Source organism: Filicampus tigris, chromosome 3 (genome assembly GCF_054856515.1).
Source record: "Filicampus tigris isolate MCC_2025a chromosome 3, RoL_Ftig_1.0, whole genome shotgun sequence".
In the NCBI taxonomy this organism is placed as follows: domain Eukaryota; kingdom Metazoa; phylum Chordata; class Actinopteri; order Syngnathiformes; family Syngnathidae; genus Filicampus; species Filicampus tigris.
The window spans coordinates 28,491,274-28,508,573 of NC_141219.1; the positions used below are offsets into that span (position 1 = coordinate 28,491,274).

The 17,300-nt window shown below is 41.4% G+C and overlaps 1 protein-coding gene across 11 annotated transcripts in view; it reads right to left on the reverse strand.

The window, feature by feature from the left end:
- The window catches only part of herc1 (HECT and RLD domain containing E3 ubiquitin protein ligase family member 1), a 99,245-nt gene that overhangs the window by 7,753 nt on the left and 74,192 nt on the right, over positions 1–17,300 (reverse strand). For 5 of the 11 annotated variants that reach the window (XM_086024810.1, XM_086024807.1, XM_086024806.1 and 2 more), the window contains 22 exons: positions 16,892–17,159; positions 15,535–15,748; positions 14,857–15,116; positions 14,643–14,770; positions 14,096–14,232; positions 12,362–12,562; positions 12,093–12,223; positions 11,786–12,003; positions 10,810–10,930; positions 10,557–10,703; positions 10,229–10,330; positions 8,896–9,069; positions 6,613–6,912; positions 6,443–6,508; positions 6,205–6,330; positions 4,720–4,858; positions 4,336–4,517; positions 1,871–2,026; positions 1,673–1,795; positions 1,458–1,560; positions 1,118–1,287; positions 837–975 (listed from right to left, as the gene is read on the reverse strand). In XM_086024810.1, coding sequence (XP_085880936.1) covers positions 837–975; positions 1,118–1,287; positions 1,458–1,560; positions 1,673–1,795; positions 1,871–2,026; positions 4,336–4,517; positions 4,720–4,858; positions 6,205–6,330; positions 6,443–6,508; positions 6,613–6,912; positions 8,896–9,069; positions 10,229–10,330; positions 10,557–10,703; positions 10,810–10,930; positions 11,786–12,003; positions 12,093–12,223; positions 12,362–12,562; positions 14,096–14,232; positions 14,643–14,770; positions 14,857–15,116; positions 15,535–15,748; positions 16,892–17,159 — 3,605 coding nt within the window. The remainder of the gene's footprint in view (positions 1–836; positions 976–1,117; positions 1,288–1,457; positions 1,561–1,672; positions 1,796–1,870; positions 2,027–4,335; positions 4,518–4,719; positions 4,859–6,204; positions 6,331–6,442; positions 6,509–6,612; positions 6,913–8,895; positions 9,070–10,228; positions 10,331–10,556; positions 10,704–10,809; positions 10,931–11,785; positions 12,004–12,092; positions 12,224–12,361; positions 12,563–14,095; positions 14,233–14,642; positions 14,771–14,856; positions 15,117–15,534; positions 15,749–16,891; positions 17,160–17,300) is intronic. The other 6 variants (XM_086024811.1, XM_086024813.1, XM_086024808.1 and 3 more) reach the window with 2 other exon arrangements.

A 17,300-nucleotide genomic window follows, 5' to 3' on the forward strand; every position in this document is an offset into this window, starting at 1 on the left:
ATCAGGTAACAGTGACGACACGACCCCACTCGGCCGCAGATGACCAGCGTTTTAGAACCACCTCCGAGATGGTTCCATTGTAACCGCTTGGCCCCGAAAAATGGGGCCTAATGGCAAAGCGACCACTCGGGGGCCGAGCGAGGCAGTCTCAGTGTGAGCTAATGGAAAAGCACCATTTGAGAATCACTGCTGTAGTTAGTCCCATTACTATTTAATAACCTTCAGGTTATGCTGCTCAGATATAAACAATAAGTATAAGCAGTTTAACTGAGTTACAGTATTTTAAATAACAGTTTTGTGTTATTCTTTACATAGTCCTTTTCACATGAAAAATATACCATCGATTTTTTTTTGCACGAGCGTAAATGTATATATATTTTTTTTTTTGCAGGGTTGCACAATTTTGGTCTGGCTCTCAAAGGAGCAGCAGACGTTGTTGCCTGGTGCTCATTTTTGTCTTACAATATGGGGCCGCATAATCAGCTGATTTATTAGCACAGTTCACTAGGGTGGCAATCGCCAATTATTTTTGCAAAATGGACCTTTGTAGCCATTGCCAAGCGACTAAGGCACATCTGTGCACTAATCACCATCTTTAGTTACACCTGTGAGGCAGACTGATTATCTCAACAAAGGAGAAGTGCTCACAAACAGATTTAGATACTTGTGTATTTGTAAAGTATTTGAGATCAAATGGGCTTTTGTGCACATACATTCTTACAGCTTTGATGTAGCTCTTGAAAAATGGAAACAAAAACAAGACTTGCATTTAGATTTGCGGTCATTGGATCTGAAACGAATGCAGCGTGAGAGTGAGTTTGCGTGTGCATGTTGACCTGGTGCTCGAGGGGGTACAGAGGGAGCGGTCCACGCCGCACTATGGCAGCGTCCTGCAGTGATCTGGTTGATGCCCTTGCCCTGCAGCACTGTCACCAGGGTTGGTTCTCGAACGTGGTTGGTGTGGCCCAGACCCAGCTAAAGTTGTAAAATGTGAAAAAAAAAAAAGGTCCATTCCATTAGTAGGATTAGACATTGAATTAACATTTAACAGTGCAAATGTATTTCCTGCTTTCCAAAAGATTGTGGCAGTCATTGTGAGCGTTGCCATGAGAGTTACCTGGCCCTCTAAGTTGCTGCCCCACGTGTAAACGTCGCCCGTGGAGGACAGAACCAAGGTGTGCTCAGCACCTGCAGCAACATCCTGGATGTGGACCCCTGACAGAGCCGGCACCTGTTGGGGACGGTTGTGGTTCCTCGCCCGGGCTTCTGGCAAACCAATAAGGCGGTCTAGAGCAGAAGATAAAAACATTGCAGAAAAAAAACAACAACACAAAATTGACACCCTTCAAAAGTATTTACCGCTGTACACTTAGCTACATTCTAATATATCACAAATATTCTTTCCTTTACTCTGCAACTATTCAAAAATCAGTCTAAAATGAACATTTTCAACATACCTTTACCAAATGTAAAAACTTTTCCATCTTTTGACAAAGCCACAGAGAACTGTGTCCCACAAGCCACTTTTTTGATGCCAATTCCACACAGCATTTCCACCTTCTACGGATTGAAAATTCAAATGATTAATAACGAGTTCATGAGCTGTTATAACACTAAACTAGTACGCTCTTTCCTCTCATGTGTGCTTCTCAGATAATGAAGCGGGCCTAACCTGAGGAGAAGACTTGGCTGTCGAATTCCCAAGTCCTAGTTTTCCATAGTCCCCATCACCAAAAGCCCACACCATCATCCCATCGGCAGAAACCACCAACGTGTGGTTCAAACCACATGCAACCTGAAGAGTGCAAGAAGCAGTGTTGACACGGAGCGCAGCCAAACCCAAATCAATTTTCCCTTCAGTAAATCTGACCTGACCAACTTGATATCCTTCCAGAGCCGTGACCTTCTCCGGCAGCTTCTTGTTGGAAGTGTTTCCCAAACCAAGTCTACCGTAATCACCATTGCCAAAAGTGAAAAGCTTTCCATCAGCTGTTACCACAGCTGAATGTTTGAACCCGCATGACATCTACGGAGAAGAAAAAAGCAGATAATCAACGACATACGGCTGAGACGATTATGTCAGACCTGTGGGGTCTTTTACTGAAATGATGCACGACACTAGGAGACAGTTGTCAGAAAAAAAACCCCCCAATTAAACCAAATGTGAATGTGTGCACCTCCAAGTTCATTGTTAGGTGTGCCACTGGCATTAATGAGGATCACCAATAAACCCACAATGTCCCGAGTCGAAGTCAAGCAGAGAAGTCCAATAAGAAATCACCACTTGGGTTCAAATTGGGGTGAGGAAGTTCCATACATTCACGCCCTTCCAGGTCTCATACCATTTTCCTTTATTATTTTTACGGGGCATATGCGTCAGGCCCCCCACAACATCGATTACCTTCCTAAGGGCAATCGAAGTAGGACTGGGTGATTATACGATTGAGAATCGTGATATTATGTGACCGGCTGAGAGCATATTTGATTAATCAGATGCTGCGGAAATGTGCGTGACTGCAGTCAATCAGAGTCCGGCGTTTCCTTCTAACTTTGGTTTGCAAGTTGAAGTAAACAGACTGTGCCAATAAATGAAAGAAGAAGCAAACAGAAAGTAGTAGTACCAGTAGGGATGGGAATTTCGACTAATTTGCCCGCCGACTAGTCTCAAATTTGATTTGCGACTAGTCGACGAGTCTATAAGGAAGAAAACTTGAATTTTAATACATATTGAATTCAAAGTTTAAAATGCAAATGTTGTGAATATTTAGGGGCTATTTTTTAGCCCAAACATTCAGGACAGTTTGTTCACTTAAATTCTATTGATGTAACAACAACTGACTGAATAAAGGTGAACAACTGAAAGAGAAATACATTTCTGATACATTTTCCAATGCAATGCATGGCATTTATTGTGAATAATGTAATGAGTAATGGTACCGACTCCCAGTCCAGCAGGGTCTCATTCGCTAGCACCACTTAGGCTAGGTTCACACCGCAGGCAAATGCGACCCAGATCGGATTTTTTTGCCCATATGCGACCTGTATCAGATTTTTTTATGACAGTCTGAACGGCTCAATTCCGATTTTTTCAAATGCAACCTGGATCGCTTTCATATGTGGTCCTAGATCGGATGCGTATCCGATCTTTTCCAATGCGTTCGCGGTCTGAACGGCCAGGTCGCATGTACTGTATACGACATTGACGAGCCCAAGATGCGCTCCGTGCATGCGGAGGGAAAGTGCTGGCAGCAGGGGGATCGAATCTGCAGTTGTTTTGAGTAACACTATTGACTTTATAATTTACTTAAATGTAATCCCACTTGAAACGTGAAGCATAAAGTGGACATTTATGGCGATCGTAGTAATTCGAGCCACGACTCAGATAGATTGATTTTTTACGCGCGGTTATGACGTGACGTCATCGTTAGTGATGTCTCCATGAAATGAGATAATAAAGCCTCGCCTCATAATTTCCCCCAAATACTGTATTTATTTCTACCTGCTACCTAATCTCTTGAATGCCCCGACACGCTGGACCACATTTACTTCCGCAAACACAACGACGGGTGTGACGTCGTCTCTTCTTCTGCGCAGGCGGGCCACTATGACGACGCATGTGTTCAATTTCATACAGCAGACAAGACAGAGGTTGCATTTTTAATGTAATATGAACGCTTAAACAAAAAAATAGGATTTTTTAGGGGGGGAGGGAGCAATTCTTTCTCTTGGTGCTCAGCATGTTTACAGAGGCCGAGGCAGAGGCGTGTGGAACAAGATGCGTGATACTTAATGCAGCGTTTAACCGACTAGTAAAATACAAAACGTTTAATAAATCGTGGATGGTTAAACGGTTAAACGGTTAAACGACTAGTCGTGCACATCCCTAAGTACCAGTGACCAAACGTACAGCTAAACGCGCAGCTGATGGGCAGACATAATTTGGCGTAAACTTGCGAAGATTAAGTTATTTTGACGAGAAGTTCCTTCCCATCGCTTGTGTGGCGGGATCTCCAGAGCGAAGCGGAGTAAATTAAACATTTGTGCAATGTATGGTGTCAAAAAGAAGGCAACACAACAAAACTTGTTGACTTGCACCCAAGTCATGAAGTGGAAGGCGTGAAAATGATGAGAGCAGAGTTTGCAGAGCCTGCCCACATAAACATTAGCAGTTTAGCTGTTACACTAAATCGCCATGCAGCCACTGGACCAAAGCAGCAACCAATTGTCTCATTTTTCGATCAAGTTGAAAGGATGTTTACGTCGTATGTAGGATCGCAACTTAAAAATTATGATTTCATTTTAAGGCCCATTCATTACTTTAGGAACACGACTGACCTGCACCACCTCTTCTCCTTGAAAAGCTTCAATCTGTCTTGGCCGGCGCTGGCGGTCGCTGTTTCCGTGGCCCAACTTGCCATAGTCACCATCGCCCCAGCTGAACACCTCCCCACTTTCTGTCAGCGCCATGGAGTGGCCGTCACTACCACATGATGTCACCAACTGAGTCACCACAAAACCTAATGACCACCAAGAAATTGACAGTCAAGGGTAACAGTAACTAATAAGGAATTACAGGAAAACAACACTTTTCGTAAGTCCTAACTAAACCCGCATCTCAACCCATCGTAACCAATTGCAGTCATTTGAGACTTTGTCATTCATAATTCATCTCATGATGCCTCAAAGGGCCAACAGAAAACGTGTACATATAAACCGGACCTTGAAGAGCTGAGATGACAGTGAGGACATGCAGGTCATCAGAGTTGCCTTGTCCCAGACGGCCATAGCTGCCCTCTCCACAAGCCAACACCGTCCCGTTCGGCTGCATAACAAAGGTGCAGTTCTGACCACACACCACCTGGTGGGGGAGAGATGCTGACAGATTAACTGGAAAAGAATTCACTAAACGTTGGAGATTTCAAATATCAGCATGTATAAAACATTACGGAAAAAAAAAAAGAGACATTTTACTTTTGGTAAAATAGTTAATATACAGTTATTAGTTACGAACTTAATAGGATCTGTGAGCCAATTTGTAACTTGAAATTGAAATGAATGAAAATGCAATTAATCAATTTTAGCCTCCAAATTAAGTTATTTATTTTATTTTACCTGTGTATGGTTAAAAATAATTAGAATGCAATATAGAAACAAGTGAAAACACGCACATTGTTATCAAGAAATAAAACACTTCGAAAACATAGATATTTATTGCTCATTAACTTTACCAGAGCAGGGGAAAAAGCGGTAGAGGACTATAGCTCCTAATTGAAAAAGTTTCTTACACAATGACGTGGAGAAAATCTGTTTCTTATGTCTGTTTCTTTTCTAATACAGTGATTTTGGCAGACCAATTCAGGGAAACGTGTCTTTCTCTGTTACACATTAAGTGGGATGCCACATTGTCATTTAAAAGATTTCATACAAATTTCATAATTTTGATGTTTTCATTACCTCGCTCACGCTGTCACCAGCGAGCGCCTTCGCATTTGTCAAAGTATCCTTAATTGTCTACTTAAAATGTTTTCATGTGTTACTCATTTAGCTAATTAAATAACTTGTCAATTGATTTGATTTAGATAAAATACACACTATAATAGAAAAACAAAAAGTTTTATGTTTGAATTTTCTGTATTTTATTTGATAACTGTTTAATGCATTATAATTATATAAGTTACAGATATGGTTGTAAAATGGGAATGAATGATTTTGTTTTCCATTTTATATGCAGGCACAGTGGCCGACTGGTTAGCAATTCTGAGTTGAGGGGTTTGACTCATGGCATTGCTAGCATGTTCTCTATGTTCCTGCGTGGGCTTCCTCCCACATTCCAAAAACATGCATGTTAGGTCAATTGAAGACTAAATTGTCCATACGTGTGAATACGCATTAGAATGCTTTATCCATCTATATGTGGCCTACAAATGGCTGGCGACCAGTTCAGTGTGTACTCGTCCAATGTCTGCAGGGATGCATGGATGCATCTTTTGACTACCGGTACTACATAGACAAATAGCCTGGACCATCTGTCCAATCAAATGTGGCCTATGAACGCAAAATGTTGGTTTCGAATGAAGCTTGTTGAGAAACTTCCTTCTAACCTGAAGTAAAAACCTGATCCTTGGCCTGAACAAAGCTGATGTTGTGAACTGTCACATAATTACACTGGAGTTGTGTTTGACAACGACATATGCATAAGCATACCTGTTGCGCCTGTGAGAAGGACGGCGCAATGGTTGGGATCAAGATATTTCTGCCTGCCTCAGCCAACTGGCCATGTCGTCCAGCACCCCACAAATACACATCGCATTTCCCTCCAAGGTGCCAGTCCTGGAAACACCCAACGAGCACATTTAGCGAAAATGGACACATGAAGTGCTATCACCATAGAAAGAATAATTACAAGCTGTTTTGTGTTATTTTCGGGCAGCAATTTAATTACCTCAGGTCGAGAGGTAGCCCAGGACATGATTTGTTCATCCATACCAGAGATCCATTTAGTGTTGTCCTGTACAAACACACAGCAGAAACAAGATGACTTGACATGTTCATTTTAGCTTAGCATAAATTACATTTTAAAATGTATAGAACAAACACGAACACCCTCCTCACCATGAGCAAAGTCATTTCATCTTTGGGAACGGGTTCCAGGTCAGGAACGATAAAGGACTCGGGGAAGCTCGCACCTCGAGCCAGGGCCTCTGCTGCCTTTACTGTTGTTGAGAAGCAGTCCAGCCAGGCCCACTCACTGGCACTCCAGATGGCAGAGCCAGACTCGGGTGGGCAGTGTCGGAGAGAAGGCGGCACCGGCGGGCAGCACAGAAGCTGGTCCAGGTGGAGTCCCACCGCCAGAGAGGCGAGGCACTGCATGTAGGGGCTGTGGATAAGCTGCTCCCCACATACGACATGAGGCTACAAGTTCAGAAAACAAGGCAATGAATGAAACTGGAAACTATGTTTAGAATCATGTGTTCAAGTATATCCTCCGACCAGCCAAGAATGTTGCTGAGCGGATAGAAAGTGATCAATCTCCATACGCACTGTACTGTATAACCAAGGTTTAGTGATACGCTGCTTGATCAGACCGCCATAGAAATTGAAAGCAAGAAAAGAAAGAGAATAACGTCGTATATAACGTCAGCATGGTTGGTATCATTTCTTGTTGGAATACAAAAGATACTTAGCCCTTTACCTTTTCCACGACAAAGCGCAGGCAATTGCAGACACAATCTGCTTATGATTTTCGGTGTGTGTAGTCTTCTTAAATCGTTGACAGGCACATTAAAAATGATTATACAAGTGTTTTTCAGTGTATATGCACTGTGGGTGGTGCCAAGAAAGTTATTGTTGATCTACTTTGTTGCACCACAAATAAATGAGTTGAATGCAAATGATTTGTTGCTGTGCAGTAGAGGTGGGCGATGTAGATCGTCATCGATGTCATCGTCAATCTTGCTTTCACGATGTGTAATTTTACATTATCGAGTATTAATACTGCCTTAATAGCGTAACTACTCAAGTCAGTCGACGGCCGCAACGTATGAGGAAATGTTGAAAATCAGTGTGCATTGACGGCAGAAGAGGAAGTGATAATCATTCGCCGAATCAGCGGGCAGGACCCGGTCACGTGACTCTGTCCGCACTGCAGCCGAGCTGTTTCAAACAGAGTGTCGAGCGGGGATCCGATTCATAGCGAGGCGCGAGTGCATGTCGTCCGTAGTCTGTAAATGGTTTGGGGTTGACAAGACTGACGTTGGTGGAAATAACATTGTTAGATGTGCCAAAACGGTCACCGTGAAGAGCAATTCTGTTGCACCACGAGCCAAATGGATTACGAGGAAAACGCAGCGACCGCGCAAGCACGCTAAACAAAAGCTTAAACACGCACACACTTAGAAAACAGTCGTTGAGTTGAACCAACAAATATAAACGCACGCACGCCGCACCCCCACACTCAGTACTTTAGTGAGCAAGTCAAACGTGACATCCTGGATGATCGGTTAACATTCAGTTTACTCGCTTGCATCATTCATAACTAGCCTGTACTCCAGAGACATGTTGCACAAACTACGACGGTTTATTAGTATGACGGCAGCATACACCCAAACATGAATAAAGTCACAAGTCTATATATCACAGCGATGAATGAGTGGGAAAATGCACTTTTCGGTAAATTACAGTTTTGTTATGACGTTATATTTGTCATGACGACGTCTTTTTTCTCTCTCGCTGAGATATTTATATCAAATAAAAAAAAATTCTCATTCTGATTGCTGTAGTTTACACCTTTTTCTCATCCTGATTGCTCTAGTAGGTGGCAGTGATACACCAGTACTTACTCGCAGCTCAAAATATCACATCATTATGGAATAACAGCAGAGACATTTAAATGACATAAATATTCCCAAAAATCAATGTAAGTCTATACATATTTTTTTCTTCTTTATTGTTAAATATTGTCATAGAATATCATTGTTTTGCAGCTGTATTTAGCCATTTAAAAGAGATGTTCACAAACGCTGTTTATCCACAATTGGTCTGTGAAGCAAGTGCAGATTTAAAATATTTTTTGTAGAATATCGTCAAATTATCGTTAGCGAGTTTTTGGAAAAAATATCGAGATTTTTTTTTTTTTGCCCATATTGCCCAGCCCTACTGTGCAGACCTTTCAGGTCCTCCCTACGTGTTCCCTCTGGGTAATGAAACATTGTCCCACGTTCCAAAAATGTGACAGAATAGTAACGCGTTCCTCAACGATTGACTGGTACCACATACTGTATATTTGTAGGATTTGAATTTCAAAGATTACCACAGCATGGCTAATGGACAGAAGAAAAAACTGATGTTTACATTTGAGATATTAAGATAACTAGACAGCATATAATATGTCCATACCTTCTCATATGCATACTGCTCCTGCAACATAAGAGGTAGTCTCTCCAGGAAGGCCCTCATGCAAGGGGCCAAGTTGAGGCCAAGTACACCCTGCTTCTTCAGAGCTGTGCGACAAGTTGCCAGCACATGGTTGCTTGCCATGAACTCCTTTGAGCAATTTACAACCAACACGTCCTAAAAAACACACACAAAGGAAAACAAAGCAAAGACAGTATTGAATTTTTTAAAAAACATTATTATAGCCATTATAATCTAGTGACTGTTTACAGAGGCACGTAACTGAAGAGATAATGGATGCACTCACTGTACAGATTTTCAAAACAAGTGCTAATTTTCCATCAAAATTACATCTTTATGCTCATGTTAACCAAACAAACTTACTCTCTGAATAATTTTAAGTATTACAAGTGTTACATTTTCAAAGTCTTAGAGGAATTTTATTTTCAAATTACTAGTGCCACCCAGTGGACATATAGGGAAACGCAGGGTAGCTCACCACTCGAGTACATCAACAAAGGTCAAGTATTATGTTGACATTTATTTATACAGGAATATATTATTTCGATTAAATAAGGACAAAATGTTCTAATAGTGTACAATGTCTTTAGTAAATGGCAAATGGTTTGGCAAATGGAGTTATCTGAACTCTATTTGTGATGAGTTAAGAGGGAAGTTTTGAAAACAAGTGTTTTTTTACTTCTTAGTATATGTTTTTAATCAACTGAATGTCTTATGGATAAGACTTAAAAGAGGTCAAGCGTGAGAAAGTGATTATTTTGTCACTAGATTCACAGAGGTGGTGAGGTTGTGGGAAAGCCTGCAAATCTTGGATGTGGCATTTGAGACTGAGACAGAAAGTACAGTGACGGAGGATGACAACAACTATTGTAGAGCATTTATTGTATGTTTCTTCTGTCAGTCCATGTCCCGTTGTAATTTGAGATCAACTTTTTTTTTTTTTCTTAATCTAATATGACTTCAAGAGCTCTGGTATATTCGTGCAGCAACCTTTGTGAACCTTTCTGCACTGCCAACTGGAAATAATATCCTTCTTTAATTAAGGATGGGGAAAAAAATCGGATTCATCAATTAATCGAAAAATCGATAGTTATTATTATTATTATAATTATTTTAATTATCATTAAAATAATTGTTAGTTGCAGTCCTACTTGCTCTTTTTACATCTGCCTGCAATAGGATTTAAATCATGGCCCTCCAGCTGCAAAGCCTGAGTTCTTACAGATTTGCCCCTGCCGTCCCAAATATATATCGGCTTTTATATAGCCATTACGCTACAACCACAGAATAGTATGAAACAGGAGACATGCTTTACCTTTGATCTGTTGGAGCAGACAGCAACACCCACATCTGGGATCCACACAATATTCTGAATGGCGCCCGAACCGGCAACAACTGTTTGAACCACTGACCCATCCTGTTAAGCACACAAAATGACTCGGGTTCATACAAAGCCAACTGCAGACACCATGCATGACATACTGTATAAGTTTAGAGGACATGTTCTACACAAAAGATATCTGCAGGAACAAGAACACTACCCAAAAGACCTGCTGTCTCTGACATGCATCTTTGTGACTGGCACCTGTAGTGTTTTTTTATTATCTGGGGCTGCAACTTCACATCCAGAATATATTTCTTACTCTCAGGGACCAGATGTTCATGAGGCCTCCAACACCCCCCGAGGCCAAAGCAAGGCCGTCAGGACTAAAGGCGACCATTTTCACTGGAGTGATATGGCCTTTCAGCTGGAAAACACACGTTGCGCCGTTGTACGACCATTGTGACGACTGCAACACAACCACAGCGAAAGCATGTGGAAAGTCAAACATTTGGTATTAGTCACAATATTTTTGAAAATATATGATGTTCCATTATAAGAAAAATAAAAAATACCATGCGTTTAGGATTTGCTTCTTTCTCCCACCACCCCTCTGAGTCTGAGGAACAGTCTTCTGGGAAGTTTGAGATGACCTGTGGAACAGTCCAGACTGTGACCAGACCATTCTGACAGCATCTGAAAAACATGGTGACTCATGAAACTCGAACCAATTAAAAGCAGTCAAAGTTGTGGTCACAAGTTTATATGCACTCACTGGGTACGTGAATAAAGAAACATTTGCAAAACAAATTTTGCAAGCTTGTTGCGAGAACTAAGGAGAAAATTATTCGGGGTTCAAAAAGGGTAAAAAATATACATACATTATTTAGTTAACTATGCATTGCATAGGCGCTTTTGGATCGGGAAGCTTTTTGACTAACTGATTTACATTTTTTTGGAGGGTAGAACTGCTAGGTTACTTGCATGTGCATTGTTAAACTCAACTAATCATGTATTTTTCTTTAAATGGCTTTGGTTTCAAGAAGCTTGGGAAGGCCCAAATCAAGCTGCGTGTCCAGCAAACATTAATTTGGGCACAACTTAAATATTTAGGAATAACGACAACTGTTTTATGCACCTAAAGTATGTATCATAAAATCAATTACCGTAAGCTGTATAGCAAGTTCCTGATGGGTTATTATGAAAACCAGGATTTACTGTTTGTTTATGTTTGAGAGAAAATCTGTTCCTGGGTACAACATCTGTCTCTTGATAGTGTGAACAGATTGTGTATAATATATTAGACCTGTTTCCTTTTCTATATAATCACTGGGCATTCAGATATGAAATGCAATATCCCCAAATTTAAACTAAAACATTCATGATTGTGAACTTGTTATTGTTTTACGGTTACACATTCGCCAAGTATAACTCTTAACACCAGGTGTTATTTAAAGGAGCAGTCATAGAATTTCATATAGTATACGTCTTAACCTTCACACATTTCAGGAAATTGTTGACCGTTTATATTATTTCTGGATGATGACCTACATAGCTAGCATGTTGAGGGGCTTTGGGCCACTTCCAGGTAAGCTGCACCAGGCAACACCATTAACCATGGAGGGCTGTTTAAGACTCATTAAACAATGCCAGCCAGTGCCCAGTTCAGAACGCGAGTCAGCATTAGCCCAAAGCTTCACAGTTTCTTCTTTGGCACATGTCATCAAGATTTGACCTGTAGGACTCCACTTCATATTAGTGATCGATTCCTGAAAAACACATATATTCACTTCTTTGATAAGTTGCATATTGTAAATTCACTGTAATTATACTTGAGGCTTATTGAGAATTTGTATACCTTGTGAGCATCAATGACCACAATGGCTCCTTGTTCTAAGGGCTCTTTGGTTCCAATCAGTAGCTTGCCATCTGCGTAGCCCACCGCAAAAGGCTTGTCTTCTCTGTACCAGGCTATGTTCATCACTGCCACTGAAAAAAAAAAAATCAAAACATCAATCGCAAGCACAGTATGTACCATGCAAAACAATGTTGTGGGTTGTCAATCACAATGCTGCGGAAACCACTGTTGACACATTGGCAATAACAAATATCAAACATTTGCCATACCATCTTTCCTGTAGCAGTGCTCCAGTTCAGTGCGGTGCATACTGCAGGAATCCAATACTTCAATGAGGCCCAGCGATCCATCCATTCGACCCACCAGCAGCATGTCTGTGGGTTCCCCAGACCACAAAGACTCTGCTTCATCTTCAGGCCAAGCCACTGCTGAAACCCAGTGAGGCTGCACATCCAAAAGGCCTTTACCGCCTTCAGAGAGGAAATAAGAGGCTAATCAATCATAAAACACAGAATTGTTGTTGTGATCTTTGGCTTGTCCTGTAAAGGGTTGCCTCAGCGAGTCACTTGCATTTGTTTGGCACGGCTTGTGAACAGCTACTATTTTGCCACCGACCGTCATAAATGTCATTTGTCTTCATGAATACGTTAATGCCTGACAAAATTGGGAACACCAATTACTCTTCAGACACTGTGCTATGTATTAAACACAACAATGGTCAATGGCTTGGACAGAAAAAAATGGCAGGAAACTATGGAATTTTCATGTGCAGTGAAAGACTACTTATATATATACACACACCAGATCCATTTTAAGTACTGCTTATCCTTGTTTGGATGTGGATCAGCTGGAGCCTCCCTCATGGCTCCGCAGTCAATCGGACGGCACAACCATTCACTCACATTTCCACCCATGGGGAATTTAGTCTTTAGTCATCAATGAGCCTAACAACCTAGTGTGGGTGGGCAATTGCGGTCCTCGAGGGCCGGTATCCTGCATATTTTGCATGTCACCCTGCTGCAACACACCTGATTCAATGCTCAGGCTCGTTATCCAGGTTCTGCAGACCTTGCTGATTATATGATCATTTGAAACAGGTGTGTTGCAGCAGGGAGAGATGGAAAACACGCAGGACACCGGGCCCTCGAGGACTGGAATTGCCCAGCACTGACCTGACCAAGAACCTCTCCCTGATGTAGACATGCCCACAAATACCCACCCAGCAGAAGTCATTCAAATTTATATTAAACGTGGCATAATAAGAAAGGAAAGTTGTGTTTGGTACTTTTTTCTTTGTTGCAACAATACTTCTTGGCAATACATTTTTGGCTGTTGAAATGCCTGTTTATTTCCCTTTTAAGTAGTGCTACATGTATAATTGAGCGGCGCAGCTAAGTATGTGGGTTGCACCAATGAAACATTTGCCAAGTCTTCTCTGCCAACGTCAAACATCTTATTTTGCGCTTGCCATTGACACTTGCTTTGAGCTTCTGATTCCCAATGTCTGCTACAAGAATCAGCATGCCAAATGAGATTGATCGGGATATTGCTCGTAGGATAGGCCAACTTCAAGCTGGTGTTCTGCAAAACCAAGTTGCGGCATTGTTTGGAGTGAACCGTCTCCAAACTGAAGGCCAAGTTCCATATAACTGGGGATGTCGCAGACTGGCCGTGAAGAGGGCACCTCCACAAGACGTCTACGACCAAGGTCAGCACTTTGGCTGTCAACTACAAATATTCAAACAAGGTTTGCAGCATAACATGGCTCACTATCAGGCCCATCTGTGTTGGTGTCAACAACATGTGCAATTAAACTGAACATGTGGCGTGGGGCTGAACGATTAATTGCATTTGTAAAATTATCAGGATTTGATAAAATTACGATCTCCTAATCCCCAAGGCCGCAATTACATGTTCCATTACACATTTTATTATGAAAATATATCTACTAATTCATTTTCATTTGAAAAATAACAGAAATAAAGAGTTGGTTGAATGTTTACCATTAACTTGCCAAATGTTGACCATTTTCTCCATAGCAGATGCAAGATATTTTCCAGTTACACTCCAAGCCAACGGGGACAGGCAAAAATCACTAGGTGATCCCAAACATGTCCGGCCCTCTGCTGAAGAACCATCACTAATAGGAAAAATAGATTGAAATAAAAGACAAGACAAACAAATTATTTTCTTATTGTGAATACTGAAACAAGAATACAAAAGATAAAGTGTTACTTCTAAACTTTGCGCTTAAAGACAAAGAGGAAACAACAACAAACAAATTCCATTATGTCTTCATTGGTTAGCTTATTCATTTTTTATTTGCATATTTTTGGGAAGTATAAATTAAGATTCTTATGATAGGTATTGCAGCAATTTTCCCCAAACAAAAATCTGAGTGATAAAGACTGATCACTTGAACATGTCAACAATTTCTTTTTCTTATACAGGTGTCTCTACACCTGAAAGAAAGACAGAAAGAAAGAAAGAAAGAAAGAAAGAAAGAAAGAAAGAGAGAACAAGTCAAGGTTTCTGGATTTGTTGTCTCACTCCTTATTGAAGATACAGGTCTGCTGGAGGGTATATTGGCTTTTGGTAACATTCCACACCCTGACTGTGCCATCATTTCCACTAGTTGCCAACAAGCCTTTCTTTTTGCACCAACAGCACGTGAGGACCTAAATCATAGGAAACGTGGTTGAATGTCAAATACAGTAGTTCTAAACCAACCAGCAAAGGAGCATGACAACTTATGACAACTCACCCTACTCTGATGAGCTTCCAGCTTGATAAAAGAGCACTTTCGCAGGTCCCCTGCCATATCGGCAAAGGTCTGTGGCCTGCTCTGATTGTCGCGGTCATGGGCAGCTAGTGTGCGCACCAGCTGCTGGGCGGCCCACTGCCGATGTTGTGAAGAAAGCCTGGAGGACAGGCAGCAGGCTGCCAGAGCATTGGCCAGCTCCAGAGGGCCTACAGCGGAGGGATTATGGGAAGGATGGGCATACAAATGCGCAATTAGACCTGCTTGACATGGAAAACAAGATCACAAGGATTGCCCGTGAGTGAGAGAATGTACAAAATAAAAGACAGACAATGACACAAAAAGTATGTAAAAAGCAAAGGTGACATGAGAAAGGTGAACTAAAAGGTGGCACGCTCACATAAATAATCAATGTGAGTCGTATAATCAATTGGACATGGCCATTTACTTTTCATGATAACATGATAATCCATACATCAGAGCAAGCACAAAACTTTGGACAGCAAACAATAACTGCTAGATTACAATATTTTGTTTTGGTGATTAACATCACTTTAATGCATCAAGACAATTCAATAAATACATTGTAAGAGAAACTGTAGTGTAACTAGTAGCAAATGTAAAGGTTAAAGTGAGTATCGAACCAACTCTCAACATTTCTTGTATGCAAACACAACACACCTCTTTTCTCCATATCAGCCTTGTCATAAGCAGGCCTGAGTTTTGCCACTTTATCTGCCAGGAGAGCTACCAGAGCCTGCGTCACTACGAAGTTGGGAGAGGTAATAAGCTTGTTTTCCTCCGCCACACCGCGTAGGAAGCTGGGTAGGAATTTTCTCTGGACTGGATCATCCACTATTGTCAAATTCATGCCTGTTGCTGCGGAGATCAGATTCTGTGAATGAAAGATAAAGTCTCAACAAAGACAGTAAATCCAATTTACAGCGAAATGTAGCAACAGGGATGCACAATACTGCATATGACAAACTAAGGTTTTTTTATTGAACCTAAAAAAAAATTCAGAATGAGAGGGGTGTGTTTTATGTCGATTGATAGTCCGATTGGAGTGCATGAAAACACTATTCCGAAATTTGGGACCAACCCGCTTTATTGCGCATGTCTGTGACATTAGTATGCGCGTTTATGTTATTCACGGAAGCTAGTAGAAGCAGAGCGAGCGAAAGACATAACAGGCGCAAGGCGGACCTGGTACATTTGCGGCTCCATTAAGAAGTGTTAAATCGGCGTAACACTGCAAACGGGTAAAATACGCAAAATAACGCTTTACATTTAAAGTAGAAATGGATGGAGTGATGTTTTGTTGACAAGGAAGAACATCCTTGGGTTCTTCGATGACTATTTCCAGTATTTTTGGTCAATCTGCACGTCAAATTAATCTGCACGTCAAATTAATTTGTTCCAATCGAAAGTGTGATGCATGAACACGCAAGTTCTAATCGGAATAATATTTTTAATGTCCATGAAAACAGTGCTGTGTAATTTTAATGAAAAATGACTTGAGGTCACAGCCATTCCTACGGTGTCGGTTTGCATTCAAATTAACCAGAGGGATTGCTGGCATGCTGTTTTGGCAAATAGAAGACTAGACACAAAGATGGAAACACCAGATATTTATCAAACTTTACAATATTGCTCAGATTCCCCATCAATACTATGAACTGGCCCACCGGAGGTTGCCTTTAAATAGGAATAGGAGAATGAAAGAGAATATCGTGACTTGACAGGATACTATAGAGATTGTTAATGGTGTCAAACTCCGGTCCTCAAGGGCCACTTTCTTGCATGTTTTCCATCTCTCCCTTCTGCAACACACCAGATTCAACTAATCAGCTCATCAGCAAGCTCTGAAGGAGCCTGATAATGATCCTGATCTTTTAACTCAGATGTGTATCAGCATGGAGAGATGGAAAATATGCAGGATAAGGGCCCTCGAGAACCAGAGTTTGACACCTGTGTCATAAACCATGTTTGCTTTTCAGTTTTATCAAGTATTTTAAATATGGCTAGTATAAAGTACCTGTGTGCAGAGCTGCACCAGCAGTTTGGCAGCATTGGGGCTGTTGGAGGCCAAGCAGCCAACTGCTGTGCTGAGATACGCTAGACAGGAAATCGGTTTGCTGGCCTTGGCAGCTCCACGCGTCCTTTCAGCATGGCCAGAGGCTGCCGGAGGACCGGTAGAAAGCCCGGCCCGGCCTGCTGCCGCCAGGCACATGAACCTGACCAGAGTCCTGATATCTGTTAGACCAAGTGATTCCAGGCCAGCTGCAAGACTGCAGCTTGAGCCGCTGGGTTGGAGGAAGTTGTGATGGTGGAGAGAGGGATGTACAGGTAGAGCACAAGACAAAATATGCCTATTACACAAATGCATTGTATATTTATGCGTGTTATTATTACTACTACTACTTTGCATATACACTAAAAACTAT